This window comes from Microcaecilia unicolor, chromosome 7, assembly GCF_901765095.1.
Source record: "Microcaecilia unicolor chromosome 7, aMicUni1.1, whole genome shotgun sequence".
Taxonomy (NCBI): Eukaryota; Metazoa; Chordata; class Amphibia; order Gymnophiona; family Siphonopidae; genus Microcaecilia; species Microcaecilia unicolor.
In genome coordinates, this window is record NC_044037.1 from 267,776,818 (window position 1) to 267,797,719 (window position 20,902).

The following is a 20,902-nucleotide window of genomic DNA, read 5'->3' on the forward strand; positions in this document are numbered from 1 at the left end:
AGGTTTGGACAACTTCCTAAAGGAAAAGTCCATAGACCATTAATAAATTGGACTTGGGGAAAATCCACTATTTCTGGCATAAGCAGTATAAAATGTTTTGTACTTTTCTGGGATCTTGCCAGGTATTTGTGACCCAGATTGGCCACTGTTGGAAATAGGATGCTGGGCTTGATGGACCTTTGGTCTGTCCCAGTATGGCAATACTTATGTACTCATGTAAGCATAATCCGTTATAAGGACCCCCAGTCATGTTTCGCCTCTGCTGCACCAAGACTCAGTCCTTCATTAAGAAAAACTTATGCTATAGCATCTCACTAAATAATGCTCCATTTTTGGTGGGACCGATGACGATGCCAGCAAGTCGTAGCGTGAGGTCTCTATGTGCAAAAAGTTGCTGCTGAGGCCCAGAAGATATATGATTGGTACCTACATTATTAAAAGTGATAAAGATATTTTAAAAAAGTGATTTATAGAAGTGTCAGTATAGCGTTAGGTTGTTCTCTATACTTGGTTAGAAAGAATTTCATGAGCCATGCTCTGCATGCTTCCCCCATTTCATTTCAGTTTTTGTTATACAGATATTGGATGTTACTATTTATAATGGAATGCTACAATTTTAATGAAAATTTCTTGTAGATCTTTTTTTTTTTAAAGGAAAATAAAACTAACTCCTAAAAATCATTCCAATATGTATAAAATGAACATTCCTTAACTCAAGCTATTCAAGTGGACAGCAAAATGCTAGCCCTGAGAGCCAAAGAGTTAGATAGAGCACAATTTATACAATCTTTGTAATAGTGCAGAGTATAAGAACCAGAACTGCTTGCTGTAATGATTTGCCAAATATCAGTGCGCTGAACTGAAAGCACAGACAGCATCCAAAATAATTTCTTTTTTGTTTTTAAAGAGTGGCCAAGTCTGCAATTTACCCACACAGTTTTATATATAAACAGGTTCCAAATAAGGATACAACTGTGGCTTTATGTGGACTGTAACAGTATGAGGAGAAATTATTTCACTCTTCACAGAATTTGTGCCTGTGGTAAAGTTTAATTATGTTTTACAGAATTCTGAAGCCAATGAAAACAAGTCAACATTAAAAAAAATGTTGGCCCCTCAGAATAGAAACTCTGCCAATTACAAAACTGCAAACACCGGACACATTGCTACCTATCACAGAAAATGATTTTGGAAATTAAGAGTTTAAACTTACTTACAGTAAAAATCAAGTATCGAAGCTACTTAGCCTGCACTTCAGTAATGAGAAATACAATATTAAGAACTAACAGGATGCAAACCTCTTGAAAGCATTTTTCTGGGCAATTTATCAGCAATCTTTTCTTTTTCAGTTTCATCTGTTGGGGGTTCTTCTTCTGTTTCAAATGATTGTACCAAATTAATTTGCACAGTCTCCTGAAATTAAAACAAAAAGGGGGGGGGGGGGGGGGGAACACAGTAAATGACTATATGATTCAGAACATCACTTTGCCATCCTGACCATTTACACTATCATTTTCCCCTCTGCTAGTCTAATTCCTGGCTTTTTTTCTTTTTTATTGGCCAAAGAATTTATACTTGCTATTATTTACAAAAAAGAAAACTGAAATAAGGATCAATCCCAAAGGGATGATAGCTGTTTTAAAGAAATACAAAATATGATGCTTTTGAGTAGTAATGTAAGCATACTAAGGGGCCCTTTACTAAGCCGCAGTAAAAAGGGGCCTGCATTAGTTTAGGCGAGTGAAATTGGCACGCGTTGGGCCATTTTATTTTTACCACAGCAGGAAAAAGGCCTTTCTTTTTTTTTTTCTTTTAAATGGGGCAGTAAATGGCTGTGTGCTAATATTAAAATTAGTGTGGCTATTTACTACCCAAGCCCTTACTGCCACTTATTTAGAAGGTGGTAAGGGCTCAAATGCTACTCATGCGGTAACTGGGCAGCATGCAGTTATGTGGTCACATTGCCGATTACTTCTAGAATCACACCCTCCCCCTCACTGTAAAAATAGAAAATTATTTTCTACTGTAAGAAACTGCACGCACCAACTTCAGAACTGCCACCGGGAGCTCATACTACTGTTCTGGCCCATTAGTTCCTCCTTTGCTTTCTTGCAACTCAATTTGCTGGGATTCTTGCATTAATGGCCTACACTTACATGTAACCTTGGATCTGCCTCTCTCTTCCACATCTAGTCATTGTATCAATAGTCCCAAAACCAGGTTTATATCCAGGGTTCCCTCTATTACAAAGATGGGCAATCACAGTCCTTGAGGGTCACAACCTTCGGGTTTTCAAGATTTCTATAATGAATATGCATGAGATCTATTTGCATATAATGGAAGCAGTACATGCAAATCAATCTCATGCATGGAGTGGAGGAGTGGCCTAGTGGTTAGGGTATTGGACTTTGGTCTTGGGGAACTGAGGAACTGAGTTTGATTCCCACTTCAGGCACAGGCAGCTCCTTGTGACTCTGGGCAAGTCACTTAACCCTCCATTGCCCCAGGTACAAATAAGTACCTGTATACAATATGTAAGCTGCATTGAGCCTGCCATGAGTGGGAAAGTGCGGGGTACAAATGTAACAAACAAAAAAAAATATTCATTAAGGAAATCTTGAAAAACTGCTGGGTTGTGGCTCTTGAGGGTCATGTCTGCCCATCCTTACTCTAATACCTTGCATCAAATGACTAAATCAAGTCACCCGGCATTGCCTTTAATTATGACTACAATCCCCCCTCCCTTCTCCAGTGCCTCAGGTATTGTGAATGCTGCCTCAAACTGCATCCCCAGTTCCAACCAATTCAAGGTGCTAACCTCAAATAGTCTTCAAAGAAATTAAATATGTAGTCATCATTCTTACGGGCATAAAAAAAGGCAGTGAAGTTTGATCTTCTAGCCCAGGGCAACTCAATTTGAGAGTCCAGAACACATAGTTTGTCAAAGTACTCAATATGGGTTTTTTTTTTTAACTCCATCATTATATCTCTTGGAAGAGTCTTGTTGATCACACTATTCTCCCCCTTTTGTTTTACTTTATTTTTTTACATAACAGAACCTTTTTTAAATAATACTGAAAACAAAACAATACAAATGAAAAAAAACAAAATTGTAAAAACCTCTTTGTTCTTTTATTCTATGAGTTAAGAGAATTGTGTTGTCTTTCTTCCATTTAAAAGCCAAAAGTGTGCATACCTTTGCTATTACACTGTACCTAGAATGACACTGTACTTAACTTTTTAAGAGAAATTAAAACTCAATAGTGGTGGTAAAGAAAGTACTATTATAGGGAGATGAAATGTAGAGAATTCAGTTCAGAAAGTATAATCATTTTCCTTTCTGTAGTGATTTGAACTATAACTGCTTGTTGACTGGCTTTCTGTACAAGATTTTTCTCAGTTGTGTATAATCTGAAACGTAGAAATAAATTTTTTTTTAAAAAGGTAATATATATTTAATGTCACCAGTTTACCATAGGTACTGTGATTCTGTACATCAGTTTCATTATTTAATGAAATTTTAATCCACACCCACTGCAAATCTCAATAACCAGTCAACAACCATGACACATTACAGGCTCATTTGTGTAATTCAATTTTTTTTTCTTTCACATACAAAGTCAAAAAACAATTATAAAGTGCACTTACATGTATATGTATTTCACCATTGAGCAATACCGTTTAACAATTCTTACCAATAATGCCTTTAAATTCCACTATAAGCCGAGATTTTTTTGTCCCAAAATAAAGGGCCCAAAAAATGAATATAAGCAAAGATCCTGAGTTAGCACAAATTTCTCTGTTCCCTCTCCCCCCCCTCCCCCCCGAATAGTGACCAGCACTTCCCTCTCCTCCTTTCCTATCCACCCTCCCAGTGAGTGGCATTTTTCTCCATATTCCTCTCTTCCCCCCACCCCTCCCACAACCAGCACTTCTCTTCACATTGGTACCTCCTTCTCACTGGCTGCCACTGACAACAAAGTTATTGTGCTGAGCCAGAGTAGGATCTTGAGCACATGGGCATGCTCAAGGCCTGTGCGTTCCTTGCTCTGGCCAAGCACAATTACTTTTGTGTTAGCGGTAGCCAGCGAGACGAAGGTACCAATGGTCACCGTGGGAGGGGAGTAAGGGTTGGAGTGGGAGAGAAATGACTATCACTGCAGGTTATGACATGGGGAGAGGGGAAGGAGAGGATTTCTTGAACATAAACCTTTAGTTTATATCCAAGTTACCCCCCCCCCTTTTTTTTTTTAAGGGAAAAATGTTCTCAGTTGATATTTGGATGGGTTGATATTCGAGTATGAACAGTATCTTAAATAATCCGCACCTCAAAGGATGATTCATCACTATACTTTAAACACGTCAAGATTACAATTTTCTTAAAGGAAAACAGGCTGGACAACACTTTTAAAGAGCGATTTTATTAACAACTATTTTGAAAATGAATCAAATAGGGCTTCCTGCTTAAGTGTTTATAAGTTACTAAGTTGTTAAAATTCAAAATGTTACAACAGCCCAATTTACTATGTGAGTCACTAACCTGTGGTATCTTAGTACCAGAAGCCAGCTCAGATTGTCCAAAATATTTATTTTCCCACCTCTAATTTATCACTCTTATTCCTGTACTAGTCCTGGTCTTCTTCTGTTTGCCTTATCTCCTGGTTGCATTGTTTCTACTCCAGATCTTCACTGACTCATGTTCCTATCTAACCCTAGTCCAGCACCTCCTTCATTCCTGATCTTTGCCTATCTTGTTTTTTCCCCCCATTTTCCTTTTTTTTCAATTTGCATTTGTAAGGTACAGGGATAATATTTTTCCTACCAGGCACCTGGTTTATGCTGCTGGGCTTATGTTTGCAGTCAATTTAAGAGGACTTCCTATCATGGTGGCTGCCTGCATACTGGCCATTACTTGACTTGAGAAGAAACTTGTTTCAAAGCAACACTGATAGTTTTGTGTATTTTACAGCTGACTCTTGTAGGTTCTTTATAGATGAGCAATTCCTTTTTCTAGGCCAAACATGCACATATTGCTTTATGCTAGGAAGCCAACTCCAGGCTAGGCTTAAAACCTTTAGGTTGTAAATCTAATTTAGTTTAAGAATGAATTATAACCCATCCTTTCATCCAGTACGGTAAGCAGGGCAGAGAACAATAGCCATTCAATCATGGCAAATATATCAATACATTTTAATAAATTGAAATCATATAATATGATATAACTCCAACAACCCCTTCATTATGAATCCCACCATAAAATCAAAGCAACAACCCGACTTCTAACCTAACTTTAAAAAAAAAAAAAAAAACTACACCCTGCCATCGTTGCCTGCACCAAGAGGCCTGGCTCTGGAAGTCCTCCCTTCTCCCGAAGAGGTGGAGCAAAGATTGCAAGCAGGGGCTGGCAGGACTGAAGCTAGGTGCTGCACTTGAAGGTACAGCATGGGAAAGTGAGGGCATGTGAATATTTAAGACTGCATCCAAGAAAATTCTGCAAAACCATGCGATTGCTTCCAAGCTCCAAATGACTCCAAGTCTATTTTACCTCCTAAACCCGTAAAAATATGGGATACGGTAGCAGGTTTGGAGGTCTAATTTTCACAAAAGATTTTAACATTATCATCTCACACTGAAGAAAAATTACTCCATGTGAATACGATCAAACAGAAATGTTCCTCACTGGAAAACAGGGTAGATGTGAAGCTTTTAGAAAATCATCTTCTTTAATATATCAAGCATCTTCAATTTGGAACTTTGATGTTTATGAGATTTAATATTTTGTAAGCATCATAAAATGATTTTATTGTAGTGGATGTGGTATTTTCACATTGTTATTCCCAGATGTAGTGTTCTGCCTGTTACTGTAATCTGAATGGGATCGAATAGGTTTTGCAGAATATAAATTTGAAATGTAATGTAAACAATGCTTATAAAAGATAATGTAGTCTTACATAATAAAATACAAAACTTGGAAAATACTTTGAGATGTAAAATTTTGCACTTTATTAATTTTCCTAAAGTTCCATCAGTTGCACCTTTAATGATTTTTAATTGCTATTTATCAGAAGTCTTAAAAATTCCAGAACAATTCTATCCTCCAGTATCCAGAATTTATTATATACCAACATTTGTGAAAAACAGACTCTGAACAGCCTATAGTTCCTGAAGCGGATGTCTCTTTTGATAATTTGACTTTGATACAATCTTTGGAAGGTGAAACACATGGTGTTTGTGACAGAACAGTGGGTTTTTAAGCTTGTGATAATTATTTTGATATTTTCTTACAATATACAGTAGGACTCCAATTATCCGGACTATCCTCTGCAGGGGGTAGTCCAGATAATCATAAATCCAGATAATTGGACATTCCTTTTTTTAAAAGAGAATATACTTTGAGAGTTACATGTTCAGCATTATTTTTTATTTTCCATTATTAAGTAGAGAGGTGTGGTAGCCATGTTAGTCCACTCTTAAAGGTTATCAATAGAAATCAAACAAAATAAAACATGGAAAAGAAAATAAGATGATACCTTTTTTATTGGACATAACTTAATACATTTCTTGATTAGCTTTTGAAGGTTGCCCTTCTTCCTCAGATCAGAAATCAGCAAATGAGGTAGCAGATAGAGTGAATGATACATACCTGTAGCAGGTGTTCTCCGAGGACAGCAGGCTGATTGTTCTCACGACTGGGTGACGTCCGCGGCAGCCTCCACCAACCGGAAAAAGCTTCGCGGGACGGTCGGCACGCAGGGCACGCCCACCGCGCATGCGCGGCCGTCTTCCCGCCCGTGCGCGACCGCTCCCGCCAGTTGAATGACAAGCAATAAAATATGAAACACAACTCCAAAGGGGAGGAGGGAGGGTAGGTGAGAACAATCAGCCTGCTGTCCTCGGAGAACACCTGCTACAGGTATGTATCATTCACTTTCTCCGAGGACAAGCAGGCTGCTTGTTCTCACGACTGGGGTATCCCTAGCTTTCAAGCTCACTCAAAACAAGAACCCAGGTCAATTGAACCTCGCAACGGCGAGGGTACAACAGAAATTGACCTACGAAGAACAACTAACTGAGAGTGCAGCCTGACCAGAATAAATTCGGGTCCTGGAGGGTGGAGTTGGATTTACACCCCAAACAGATTCTGCAGCACCGACTGCCCGAACCGACTGTCGCGTCGGGTATCCTGCTGGAGGCAGTAATGTGATGTGAATGTGTGGACAGATGACCACGTCGCAGCCTTGCAAATCTCTTCAAAAGTGGCTGACTTCAAGTGGGCCACTGACGCTGCCATGGCTCTGACACTATGAGCCGTGACATGACCCTCAAGAGCCAGCCCAGCCTGGGCGTAAGTGAAGGAAATGCAATCTGCTAGCCAATTGGAGATGGTGCGTTTCCCGACAGCGACCCCTAGCCTGTTAGGGTCGAAAGAAACAAACAATTGGGCGGACTGTCTGTGGGGCTGTGTCCGCTCCAAGTAGAAGGCCAATGCTCTCTTGCAGTCCAATGTGTGCAACTGACGTTCAGCAGGGCGGGTATGCGGCCTGGGGAAGAATGTTGGCAAGACAATTGACTGGTTAAGATGGAACTCCGACACCACCTTCGGCAGGAACTTTGGGTGGGTGCGGAGCACTACTCTGTTGTGATGAAATTTGGTATACGGAGCATGAGCTACCAGGGCTTGAAGCTCACTGACCCTACGAGCTGAAGTAACTGCCACCAAGAAAATGACCTTCCAGGTCAAGTACTTCAGATGGCAGGAATTCAGTGGCTCAAAAGGAGGTTTCATCAGCTGGGTGAGGACGACGTTGAGATCCCATGACACTGTAGGAGGCTTGATAGGGGGCTTTGACAAAAGCAAGCCTCTCATGAATCGAACGACTAAAGGCTCTCCAGAGATGGCTTTACCTTCCACACGATAATGGTAAGCACTAATCGCACTAAGGTGATTCCTTACTGAGTTGGTCTTGAGGCCAGACTCTGATAAGTGCAGAAGGTATTCAAGCAGGTTCTGTGCAGGGCAAGAACGAGGTTCTAGGGCCTTGCTCTCACACCAAACGACAAACCTCCTCCACTTGAAAAAGTAACTCTTTTTAGTGGAATCCTTCCTAGAGGCAAGCAAGACCCGGGAGACACCCTCAGACAGACCCAACGCAGCGAAGTCTACGCCCTCAACATCCAGGCCGTGAGAGCCAGGGATTGAAGGTTGGGGTGCAGCAACGCTCCGTCGTTCTGCGAAATGAGAGTCGGAAAACACTCCAATCTCCACGGTTCTTCTGAGGACAACTCCAGAAGAAGAGGGAACCAGATCTGACGGGGCCAAAAGGGCGCTATCAGAATCATGGTGCCGCGGTCTTGCTTGAGCTTCAGTAAGGTCTTCCCCACCAAAGGTATGGGAGGATAAGCATACAGGAGGCCGGTCCCCCAATGAAGGAGAAAGGCATCTGACGCTAGCCTGCCGTGTGTCTGAAGTCTGGAACAGAACAGAGGCAGCTTGTGGTTGGTCTGAGAGGCGAAAAGATCCACCGAGGGGGTGCCCCACTCTCGGAAGATCTTGCGTACCACTCTGGAATGGAGCGACCACTCGTGCGGTTGCATGACTCTGCTCAGTCTGTCGGCCAGACTGTGGTTTACGCCTGCCAGATACGTGGCTTGGAGGAGCATGCCAAAGTGGCACGCCCAACGCCACAGCCCGACGGCTTCCTGACACAGGGGGCGAGATCCGGTGCCCCCCTGCTTGTTGACGTAATACATTGCAACCTGATTGTCTGTCCGAATTTGGATAATTTGGCAGGACAGCCGATCTCTGAAAGCCTTCAGCGCGTTCCAGATCGCTCGGAGCTCCAGGAGGTTGATCTGCAGATCCTTTTCCTGGAGGGACCACAGACCCTGGGTGTGAAGCCCATCGACATGAGCTCCCCAACCCAGGCGAGATGCATCCGTCGTCAGCACCTTTGTGGGCTGCGGAATTTGGAATGGACGCCCCAGGGTCAAATTGGTCCGGATGGTCCACCAGAGCAGTGAAGTGCGGCAACTGGTGGAGAGGCGGATGACATCTTCTAGATTCCCGGTGGCTTGGAACCACTGGGAAGCTAGGGTCCATTGAGCAGATCTCATGTGAAGACGAGCCATGGGAGTCACATGAACTGTGGAGGCCATATGACCCAGAAGTCTCAACATCTGCCGAGCTGTGACCTGCTGAGACGCTCTGGTCTGCGAAGCGAGGGACAGGAGGTTGTTGGCCCTCGCTTCGGGAAGGAAGGCCTGAGCCGTCTGGGTATTCAGCAGAGCTCCTATGAATTCCAGAGACTGGGTTGGCTGGAGATGGGACTTTGGGTAATTTATAACAAACCCCAGCAGCTCCAGGAGTTGAGTAGTGCACTGCATGGACCGGAGGGCTCCTGCCTCCGAGGTGTTCTTGACCAGCCAATCGTCGAGATATGGGAACACGTGCACTCCCAGCCTGCGTAGGTACGCCGCCACCACCACGAGGCACTTTGTAAACACTCGTGGGGCGGAGGCGAGCCCAAAGGGCAGCACACAGTACTGAAAGTGTCGTGCGCCCAGGCGGAATCTGAGATACTGTCTGTGAGCCGGCAGTATCGGGATGTGAGTATATGCATCCTTTAAATCCAGGGAACATAGCCAATCGTTTTTCTGAATCATTGGTAGAAGGGTGCCCAAGGAAAGCATCCTGAACTTTTCTTTGACCAGGAATTTGTTCAGGCCTCTCAGGTCTAGGATGGGACGCATCCCCCCTGTTTTCTTTTCCACAAGGAAGTACCTGGAATAGAATCCCTGCCCTTCCTGCCCGGGTGGTACGGGCTCGACCGCATTGGCGCTGAGAAGGGCGGAGAGTTCCTCTGCAAGTACCTGCTTGTGATGGGAGCTGAAGGATTGAGCTCCCGGAGGACAATTTGGAGGCAGGGAGGTCAAATTCAGGGCGTATCCGCACCGCACTATTTGGAGAACCCACTGGTCGGAGGTTATGAGAGGTGAAAATATTTTAACCTCCCCCCGACCGGCAGATCGTCCGGTACGGACACTTTGAGGGCGGCTATGTTCCCGTGGATCCAGTCAAAAGCCCGTCCCTGGCTTTTGCTGTGGAGGCGCAGGGGGCTGCTTAGGCGCACGCTGTTGACGGGAACGAGCGCGCTGGGGCTGTCCCTGTGCCTGACGAGGCCTTCGGGCCGGCTGATTGTACCTACGCTTTGCAAAAGAATAGGGTGCAGCCTGCCGGGCCCGGGAAAAACGTCCACCTGCTGAGGTGGATGCTGAAGGCGCCCGGTGGGAGAGCTTGTCGAGAGCGGTTTCCCGCTGATGCAGTTGGTCCTCCATCTGCTCGACCTTCTCACCAAAAATGTTATCCCCCCGGCAAGGGACGTCGGCCAGTCTCTGCTGGGTGCGGTTGTCCAGGTCAGAGGCACGCAGCCATGAGAGCCTGCGCATCACTATACCTTGGGCCGCAGCACGAGATGCCACGTCACAGGTGTCATAGATACCCCTGGACAGGAACTTTCTGCACGCCTTCAGCTGCCTGACCACCTCCTGATAAGGCCTGGACTGCTCCGGCGGGAGCTTCTCGACCAGTTCCGCCAGTTGTTGCACATAGGTCCGCATATGAATGCTCATATAGAGCAGGTATGACTGGATGCGGGTCACGAGCATGGAGGATTGGTAGGCCTTCCTCCCAAACGAGTCCAGAGTGCGAGACTCCCGCCCCGGGGGCGCCGAGGCGGTATCCCTCGAACTCCGTGCCCTCTTGAGAGCAGAATCCACGACCGCTGAGTCATGGGGCAATTGTGGCCGCATTAACTCTGGGTCGGAGTGGATCCTGTACTGGGACTCTGCTTTCTTGGGAATGGTGGGGTTAGTTAATGGTCGCACCCAGTTCCAAAGCAGTGTTTCCTTGAGGACATTGTGCAGCGGCACCGTGGAGGACTCTCTAGGTGGTGATGGATAGTCGAGGACCTCGAGCATCTCGGCCCTCCCACAGAGACCACGGGGAAGGGAATGCTAATAGACATATCCCGCACAAAGGAGGCAAAGGAGAGACTCTCGGGAGGTGAGAGTTTCCTCTCCGGTGAAGGCGTGGGGTCCGAGGGAAGGCCCGTAGACTCCTCTGAGGAGAAATATCTAGGGTCCTCCTCTTCCCCCCACGAGTCCTCATCCTCGGTATCGGACATAAGCTCATGTAGCTGAGTCCTGAACCGGGCCCGGCTCGACGTCGAGGCACCGAGGTCTCGGTGTCGTCGAGCGGTGGACTCCCGCGCCGACGGGGACGGAGCTCCCTCCATCGACGTCGACGGGGACTCCACCTGCGTGGCGGTCGAGACCGGCGCCGCAAGCGGCGGCGGTGTCGACGGCCCCGGCGCCGGGCTAGAGCTCGCCGGCGCCACAGTCATCGGCGCCGAGGGCGCAAACACCCCCGGCGCCGGCACAGCCTGGCGCATCAGCCCTTCCAGGATCCCCGGAAGGATGGCTCTGAGGCACTCGTCCAGGCCCGCTGCCGGGAAAGGCGGTGGGGCCGGTAGGGGCGTCGCCGGCAGAAGCTGATGGGGGCCAGGAGACGGCACCGAGGTGCCGGAACCCCGACGCGTCGGTACCTCCACCACCGACGGAGACCTCTCCTCTCGACGATGACGCTTCGGCGTCGCCTCCTCTCCGATATCCGGATGCACCGAGGGCGACCGGTGACGACGCTTCTTATCCTTCTTGCGATGCCCGTCACCGGCGCCGGAAGGCATGGAGGAGGAGGAGGTAGATCCCCCTCGGTCTCGAGGTACCGGGTCAGACAGGGTTCGGTCCCGCGGCCCACGAGCTGAGGGAGTGACCGGGGCCGATTGCCCACGCGGCCACTCACCTCCACTCTCACCGGCGGGCCCTGTTCTCCTGGGGTCGCTGCCATCGGTGCCGATGTCTCGGGCATCGATACCGGTACCGAAGGGCCGGGCGTCGATACCGATGCCTTCGAGGTCGACGTCGAGGGGCTGGCGCAAGTTCCAAAAAGACGGTCCCGCAGAACTTGCCTCGCAACCTGAGTCCGTTTCCGGAGACCGAGACACAGAGAACACGACTTGATATTGTGCTCCGGCCCGAGGCACTGGAGGCACCAAGCGTGGGTGTCGGTCTGCGAGATCGGCCGGCCGCAGCGACCACACTTTTTAAAATCCACTCGGGACCTTCGAGGACATCGACGGAAAAATCGCGTCGGCGAAGTCAAAGTCGTCAATGGTGGCTGGAATCACACCTCGAAAAAAGAAACGACCGAGCGACCACTAGGCCGCAACGTGGCGTCCCCGCTAGAAGCGAGGGAAAAGGGGAGCGCGTGCTCCACACGCTCAGGTTTTTTTTTTTTGAAAAAGGAAACCGGCGGTAACCAAAAAACAAGAAGTTTTAGAAAGAAAAGCGACGATCCGCGCAAACGCGACCGAAATCCGGCGGCTGAAAACAGAGAGAGCGGCAAAGCACAACTCTCTCCAGTCGCGGAAAAAAAGGAACTGGCGGGAGCGGTCGCGCACGGGCGGGAAGACGGCCGCACATGCGCGGTGGGCGTGCCCTGCGTGCCGACCGTCCCGCGAAGCTTTTTCCGGTTGGTGGAGGCTGCTGCGGACGTCACCCAGTCGTGAGAACAAGCAGCCTGCTTGTCCTCGGAGAATATATATGAGAGAAACATCAAAGCATTACTTTGACTGTCTGACAGAGTGGGAGGGTGGGGGTATGCATGGGGACATCAAATCATTTCATTGATATTCTAACAGAATGGGTGTCGGTAGGTAAGAGGAGGTAATAAACAGAGAAATAAACAGAAAAATACAGCTTTATGCTTTATAATGAGTTAGAAAACCCAGATCCTTATTAAGTCCTGTTTGTTGGGTGTCAAAATATTCAATCATTCTTATTTCAAAGGTCTTACGTTCCTGTATTGTTTTAAAATTACCTTTCAGTATTCTTACTGTGAACTCACTGGTGCGTGTTCTGGTCTTGTGAAGTGTTGGCCCACAGGGGTGGGGGCATGACTGGCACCGGCTATTTCATGTGATGTCTGTGCAGATTGAATCTTGTCTTAAGCATCTGGCCTGTTTCTCCAATATAGCATCCTTCGTTACATTTCTTACACTGAATGATATATACCACATTGGAAGATGAGCATGTAAAATAGTCCTTTATGTTGAATATTTTTCCTTTGTGAATGACTGTGAGGTCTTGTGAAATGTTTTGGCATCGTTTGCAACTAGCTGTGTTACACGGAAACGTGCCCTTTTCATTTTCCGTCTGTGTTGAAAGTTTACTTCTGATCAGCTTGTGTTTTAAATTTGGTGGCTGTCGGAAGGTCAGCACTGGTGGGGATGGGAATATCTCTTTCAGTAATTTTCCATTATAAATGGGGAAAAATATCAAGCTATTTGCGATGTTATATAGCATTTTTTTTTTTACTGTATATCAGGCCTAATGTGGTAACTATGATACAGAGATTATGATAAAAAATGGAAAAGATAAGGAACAGAAGTAGACCTGATAATTGGACATCTGGATAATCAGAGTTCAGATAATCGGCGATCTACTGTATTTCTCTAGTTTGGCCAGCAGGTGGTGCATGTTATGTTTTAAGCTGTTGCAAAAAAGTGAAGTTTAAGCACAGAGAAAGTGCCTGCAGTGATGTGGCCAGCTATTTTCAAATATTGTTGTTCTGGGCTCTGATTGACCTGGAGTTTGAAGTTACCCAAGAGTTACTGGTTTTGCCTCCAGTCTTAGCCAGGAAGAAAAGACCTATTTGCTGAGGCCCTGTGAAAAGTTATATTTGATAACCTGTGAGCAGCTTTATGTCTTGATCTTCCCAGATACTATTTAGATAGTAAGTGTTATAATTGATCCATATTTCAGATACCCGTTATTGTTTTGCTTATTGCACATTTTTCTGCTCATTGTTCTAATTTTTTAGACAGTAAACAATTTTAGTTCATTGACTCTGCTTGTCTGGACTGATTAAGAATCCTGGTGGTTTGTGTGTTAGGCCTGTGAGTACTTTCTGGGAACAGTGGAACCACTGTATAAGTCGTTGGTAAAGCCCCACCTGGAGTATTGTGTTCAGTTTTGGAGGCCGTATCTTGCTAAGTATGTAAAAAGAATTGAAGCGGTGAAAAGAAAAGCTACGAGAATGGTATGGGATTTGCATTACAAGATGTATAAGGAGAGACTTGCAGACCTGAACATGTATACCCTGGAGGAAAGGAGAAACGGGGTGATACGATACAGACGTTCAAATGTTTGAAAAGTATTAATCCGCAAATGAACCTTTTCCGGAGATGGGAAGGCAGTAGAACTAGAGGACATGAAATGAGATTGAAGGGGGGCAGACTCAAGAAAAATGTCAGGAAGTATTTTTTTACAGAGAGTGTGGTGGATACTTGGAATGTCCTCCCGCGGGAGGTGGTGGAGATGAAAACGGTAACGGAATTCAAACATGCGTGGGATAAACATAAAGGAATCCTGTTCAGAAGGAATGGATCCTCAGAAGCTTAACCGAGATTGGGTGGCAGAGCCAGTGGTGGAAGGCAAGGCAGACTTCTACGGTCTGTGCCCTGAAAATGGCAGATACAAATCAAGGTAAGGTGTACACAAAAAGTAGCACATATGAGTTTATCTTGTTGGGCAGACTGGATGCACTGTGCAAGTCCTTTTCTGCCGTCATCTACTATGTTACTATGACTAGCAGACTTACAGTGGTTTTGGTGGAAATCCGAATTTGGTTTAAGACTCTCTCCTTAGTGTATACAACATTACACAATTAGGGTCCATAACACAAATAAAAAATGGAAGGCTTATATGACAAAACATGCATTATACTTTGCCTCATTTGTTAAAATAACTCCCATCATTCGAGACCAAGGAGAGCACTTGCTTTTGCTGTTTAAAGAGACTGCCTCCAGAACAACTGGTATTTCACTACTGTATATGTAAATTGTGGGTCAATGGAGAAGAGAGAAGTTAGTATTTCATCTGTATTATGAAGAATTATTGTTAAAATTGATTTCTTATTATTTATCTTTTAAGTCACTTCAACACTTGTGAAAAGCGACATAAATATTTAAACAAACACAATTATTATAACTACAATACAATTTTATGCAGAATAAATCTTTCTACATCAAAATATTTTAAACAGAAAATTACAAACTACTTTCTTTAATTTTATTTGCATGTGTAAGACTCAGTAATATTCACCTATTTTGGGGGATTTTGTACAGGTTTCTGCTTGCTCTAAAGTTAAAACTGTTTTGTTTTTACCTGGATATCCTGCGATATTTCAGCTGTGATAGGTGGAGGAAATTCTTCACACACAGCCACACTTCGAACAAGCTTTAATTTGGAACTTGACTAAAGAAAAGTATTTACAATTAAAAATTATAGTTTAACTATCTTGCCCGCAACAGCTGTTTTAGCCCACCCAAATCAAAGTCATATCCTCAAACAAAAAACCTTTTGACAAAGAGTAAGTAAGCAAGCTCAGCTCTGAAATCTTAACAGCATCACCAAAAAGAATAATCTAGATCAAGTCAAACCAAAAAAAAAAACAGCAGGTTTGTCTATCTTTCATTTAAAAGCTTATTAAAATCAACAGGCAAAGCAGAAAGGCAGATGACTCAAACATAAAAATGTACACTTGTAGTGGAAAAAAAATAAAACTGAATGTATGACTCACAAAACAAAATTTTAAGCACAAAAGACTTCATAAGCATGCCAGCAGATGAGTCTAGTGTACTGTACCTTTGACCTTTTTCCTGTCTGTCCAAAGGTCTGCAATGGCCGCTAAATAATGGATGTAACAAAAACATTACATTACAATAATATACTAAAATTTAAGTTTTTGCATCAAGCATTATTTACAAATTAGAAAACTAAATCAGCTACATTTTTAATTAGAAGTGGCAAGAAAATTTTCATATGGAATGCTACGTTCAAATTTCAAGTATACAACTCTAGTTCTCTCTTCTATTTTAGTTCTTAAAATGCTCTAAAATACCTAATATAGGGTCCCTTTTACTAAGCCGCGGTAAAAAGTGGCATGCGCTATTTTTGGTGCATGAAATTGGCACACACTGGGCCATTTTTCTACTATGGTGGGAAAATGGCTGGGGTTTTTTTTTTAATGGAACAGTAAATGGCCTTGTACCAATATTAAAATTAGCATGTGGCTATTTACTGCCTAAGCCCTTACCACTACTTATTTAGAAGGCTGTAAGGGCTCAGGCGCTACTCGTGCAGTAATCAGGCACCTCGCAGCAATGTGGCTGTGATGCCGATTACCACCAGGAACGCCCCCCGCAATAGAAAATTATTTTCTACTGTGAGAAACTGAAAGCTCCAACTTCGGAACTACAGCCAGGCGCCCACGCTACCCTGGCAGTAGGGTCAGTTTGGCACGCACTAACCACATGGTAGCTCTACTGTGGTTTAGTAAAAGGGCCCCACAGCATCATATCTCAAATCTTAGACATCAATATTATGAATATTTCAAGCTTTAGTATGTTAACCAAGTGTATGCAAGGGTGAACAATATCTTTCTGAACTAGGAATAAGCTAACAGCCATACTCTTCAGAGCATCAGTTTTACTTTTTTTCCCCACCCAGATACAGGTATATGTATAAGTTCAGGCATCCCAATGAAACTGAATATTTCAATGAATCCCAAAGTTAAGAGAAGCTGACACAACCTCTACTATCAGAGCAGACAACCTATGGCCAATGAGCCAGACATGGCACACTGATGACTGGTAGGTTGGCAGGCAGCAGCAGAACTAAATCAAGTCAGCTATGCATGGGGTGCTGATCCTGAAGAATGACCCTTAAAATAGACCCGAAGGTTTGCATCTGAACCAGTTGTTCGGCTAATAAAAGGTACCATTTCAACTACTTTGAATATTTAAAACTTATGTTTGCAGCAAACACAACAATGCCTTTATGTCTACCTACAGGTGCTGTAGTAAACTTTGATTTGAAAGCATAAATAATTCTCATTTGTACTATCTGAAGTTCCTTATACATTGAATTGGCTCAGTTTTGTACATTTCAAAGCTATTCTTCCTAACCATTTGAGATATTTGAAAAAAGGCATCTTATGTCACTCCAGGTGTTTACAGCATAAAGACTCATGATTCTTAAAGATTTTAAGTTAATATTTGATATAAACAGAATTATTAAAATAATATTTAAAATACTGACATTAGAAATGTTTGACTTCTTTTGACCAGTTGTAGAACTGAATCTAGGGTCAGGGATCCTCTTTTATCCCTTGAACTGCACTAGCTCCTCCCTGACTCAGGAATATGAACCAGTACTGCACCCAGGCCAAAATGTTTGCCGACCCCTACTCTACGTAATACAAAGTTAAACATCTTTCCATATAAATTGATGCATATTATTTGCTTTTCTGAAACAAATTAAAAATAACAATGAATATGATAGTTACAAAAATGTACTGTCAGTCACCTCCTTCAGTGGAAAAAAACAGCTTCCAAGTCCTTCTATTTTTGCTTTAGGTATCCTTCCCTCCCCCACTCTTCTAGCTCTGAAATATTCTCATTAGGGCTGCAAATTAATCACAGTTCACTGGGAAAGTTCATTGGGAGTGGATGAGTAGCCTAGTGGTAAGTGCAGAGGACTTTGATCCTGGGGAACTGGGTTCAATTCTCACTGCAGCTCCTTGTGTCTCTGGGCAAGTCACTTAATCCTCCATTGCCCCAGGTACAAATACGTACCTGTATGTACTATGTAAACCGCCTTGAATGTAGTTGCAAAACCCACAGAAAGATAGTATATCAAGTCCTATAACCTTTCCTAATTATTAATTGCAATTTAAAGAAACTTTGAATGTTTTAATTAACTGTCTACCTGGTACTTGCTTTAACAAAATACATATAAGTCCACCACTTGCAAGTAAATCTCTCACTATAATATCACGCGCACCACGAGGAAAAGACTTCAGATACTCGGTCCTCACTGTTACTTATCAACCAGTGGACTGCGTTGCTCAGCGTTTACTTTTGAAATTTAACTTTTCTTTTGTAAATCTGCTGGCGAACATCCTCATCAAATAAACTGGTACTTAGCTGCTGTTTGCTCTGGAACCCATTAGTTCCAGAGCAAATAGCAGCTAAGTACCAGTTTATTTTTATTACAGAATAGGAAAATTAACAAGTAAATAGTATTTTTTAAAAAAGCTTTGAATAATGAAAAAAAATCAAGTTTTTTGACTGATGAGGATGCTCGCCAGCCGATTTACAAAAGAAAAAGTTAAATTTCAAAAGTAAACGCTGAGCAACACAGTCCACTGGCTGATAAGTAACAGTGAGGACCGAGTATCTGAAGTCTTTTCCTCGTGGTACGTATGATATTATAGAGAGATTTACTTGCAAGTGGTGGACATATATAATTTAAAAAAACTAATTAAATCATGTTGCAGCATCTCCTGTCTCCTCCAAACATCTCTTCCGCTCTCTTCCAATCCCAACACCCATCCTTGGTGCAATCCGGGCACCCCCCCCCCCCCCCCACACACACACACACATTTTAAAGGTAGTCTTCCTTTGGTTCCTGGTAGCGGCATCGTTGCACATATGTTACCTGCGGCCAGGTCCAAAGCTTTACATAGTAACATAGTAGATGACAGCAGAAAAAGACCTGCACGGTCCATCCAGTCTGCCCAACAAGATAACTCATATTTGCTGCTTTTTGTGTATACCCTACTTTGATTTGTACCTGTGCTCTTCAGGGCACAGACCATATAAGTCTGCCCAGCACTATCCCCGCCTCCCAACCACCTGCCCCTCCTCCCAACCACCGGCTCTGGCACAGACCGTATAAGTCTGCCCAGCACTATCCTCACCTCCCAACCATCAGCCCTGCCTCCCAACCACCGGCTCTGGCACAGACCGTACAAGTCTGTCCAGCACTATCCCCGCCTCCCAACCACCAGTCCCGCTGCCCACCACCGGCTCTGGCACAGACCGTACAAGTCTGTCCAGCACTATCCCTGCCTCCCGATCTTGACTAAGCTCCTGAGGATCCATTCCTTAGGCACAGGATTCCTTTATGCTTATCCCAAGCATGTTTGAATTCCGTTACCGTTTTCATTTCCACCACCTCCCGCGAGACCTGTCCTGCCTCTGACCTGTCCTGCCCACACAGAAACAGGAAGTGATGACAGAGAAAGGAAGGGTCAGAGGGAACTCTTTTTGAGCAAGCCACAGGCAGCATATGTTCAACGCTGCCACTGCTGGGGACCAACAGAAGACCACATTTAAGGTAGACCAGCGGGAGGGGGGGGGGTGGAATTGAGGGGGGCAGATGCCAAACCCCTAGTGAGTACAGGGGAGCAAGCTGCATACCCATTGGTAGAATTGGAGGGGCCACTGGTGGAAACTATGCCAAGGCAGTGAGCTCCAGCAGCTATGAGAAGAGCTTGCTACTGCTCATCACTAGTTTGTGTCACTGCTCCTGGGGTTGGAAGGGAGGAAGTGAGGGAAGAGAGATAATGGACCCTAGGCAAGAAAGAAAGATAGTGGACCTGAGGGAAAAGGAGAGGAGAGGAGAGAAGAGAAAGGGAGAGATGTTGGATCTGGGGGTGGAAAGGAGAGAGATTATCTGTTCTTTAGCAAAAGGAAGGGGGTGGGATTTGATATACCGTCTTTCTGTGGTTACAATTACATACAGGTACTTATTTTATACCTGGGGCAATGGAGGTTAAAGTGACTTGCCCACAGCCACAAGGAGCTGCAGTGGGAAATATGTAAATAAACAAACTTTAATTGTGCAATTAAAAATTTTAATCAAAATTAAGTTTAATTCTTAGGTCTCTTTGCATACCATTTCATGTGTTAGATTTCCTCAACAATATTCAAAAGTCTTGGAACGGCTTTCCCAATTCCCAAATAGTCATCTTTATTTCCTGAAAGTAGTTAATGGTTGATTCTGAAGTTTGTTTTGGATCATCTTGCTGAAATATCCAACCTCTCCAACTTCAATTTCTTCACTGACTGTGGGACATGAGCTTCTAATACATGTTCATATTTAGTCAAATCCCGTTCCTTCCACCTGCACAGTATTTCCTTGCTGCTTGCTGCACACACCCTACCCCTGTGCTTAATTGTTGACAAGATATTATTTTTTTCAATTATTTTACTATTTTTCAAACCTATCTCTTATATAGTTGTGACCAAATGGTTCAACTTTTGTTTTATCAGTCCAAACACTCTGAAACAAAAGTTCAGGCTTATTAAAGCTTCCTTCCACATTCTTATTTATTTACACAGGTTTCATATACTGCATGGGCCATTGCCAGTTTCTAGGCGATGTGGAGGAGTGGCCTAGTGGTTATGCTGGTGGACTTTGATCCTGGGGAACTGAGGAACTGAGTTCGATTCCCACTTCAGGCACAGGCAGCTCCTTGTGACTCTGGGCAAGTCACTTAACCCTCCATTGCCCCAGGTACAAATAAGTACCTGTATACAATATGTAAGCCGCATTGAGCCTGCCATGAGTGGGAAAGCGTGGGTTACAAATGTAACAAAAATAAAAATAAAAGAGAAGGGGGAAAAAAAGAGTGGCAAAGAGAAAGTGGTGGCAGAGGTCTATATAAGCAGAGTCACAGAAGCATGGGTATGGCCTGGGTGAAGAGATGTGTTTTGAGTGTAGCCCTGGATTTTGAGTAGAAGGGTTCTAACTGGAGTTGAGTTGGGAATTCTGGGTCCAGCATAGCTGATAGGCGGCATGTGTGGTGTCTTGACAGTTGATTGATTGGTGTGGGAGTACAAGTTGGCCACTATTAGAACAGAGGATAAGGGGGGTCCCGTGATGCATCGCGGCTGAACGGACACCTAGAGACCCGGCTCCGTACTTGAGTTCC

General features: G+C 44.3%; 1 protein-coding gene across 5 annotated transcripts in view; it reads right to left on the bottom strand.

Annotated features, from left to right (window-relative positions):
- R3HDM1 (R3H domain containing 1) overlaps positions 1-20,902 on the bottom strand; it is a 336,575-nt gene that overhangs the window by 240,132 nt on the left and 75,541 nt on the right. For 4 of the 5 annotated variants that reach the window (XM_030210710.1, XM_030210709.1, XM_030210708.1 and 1 more), the window contains exons 4-6: positions 15,766-15,807; positions 15,286-15,375; positions 1,299-1,413 (exon numbers count right to left, since the gene is read on the bottom strand). In XM_030210710.1, coding sequence (XP_030066570.1) covers positions 1,299-1,413; positions 15,286-15,375; positions 15,766-15,807 — 247 coding nt within the window. The remainder of the gene's footprint in view (positions 1-1,298; positions 1,414-15,285; positions 15,376-15,765; positions 15,808-20,902) is intronic. The other variant, XM_030210711.1, reaches the window with a different exon arrangement.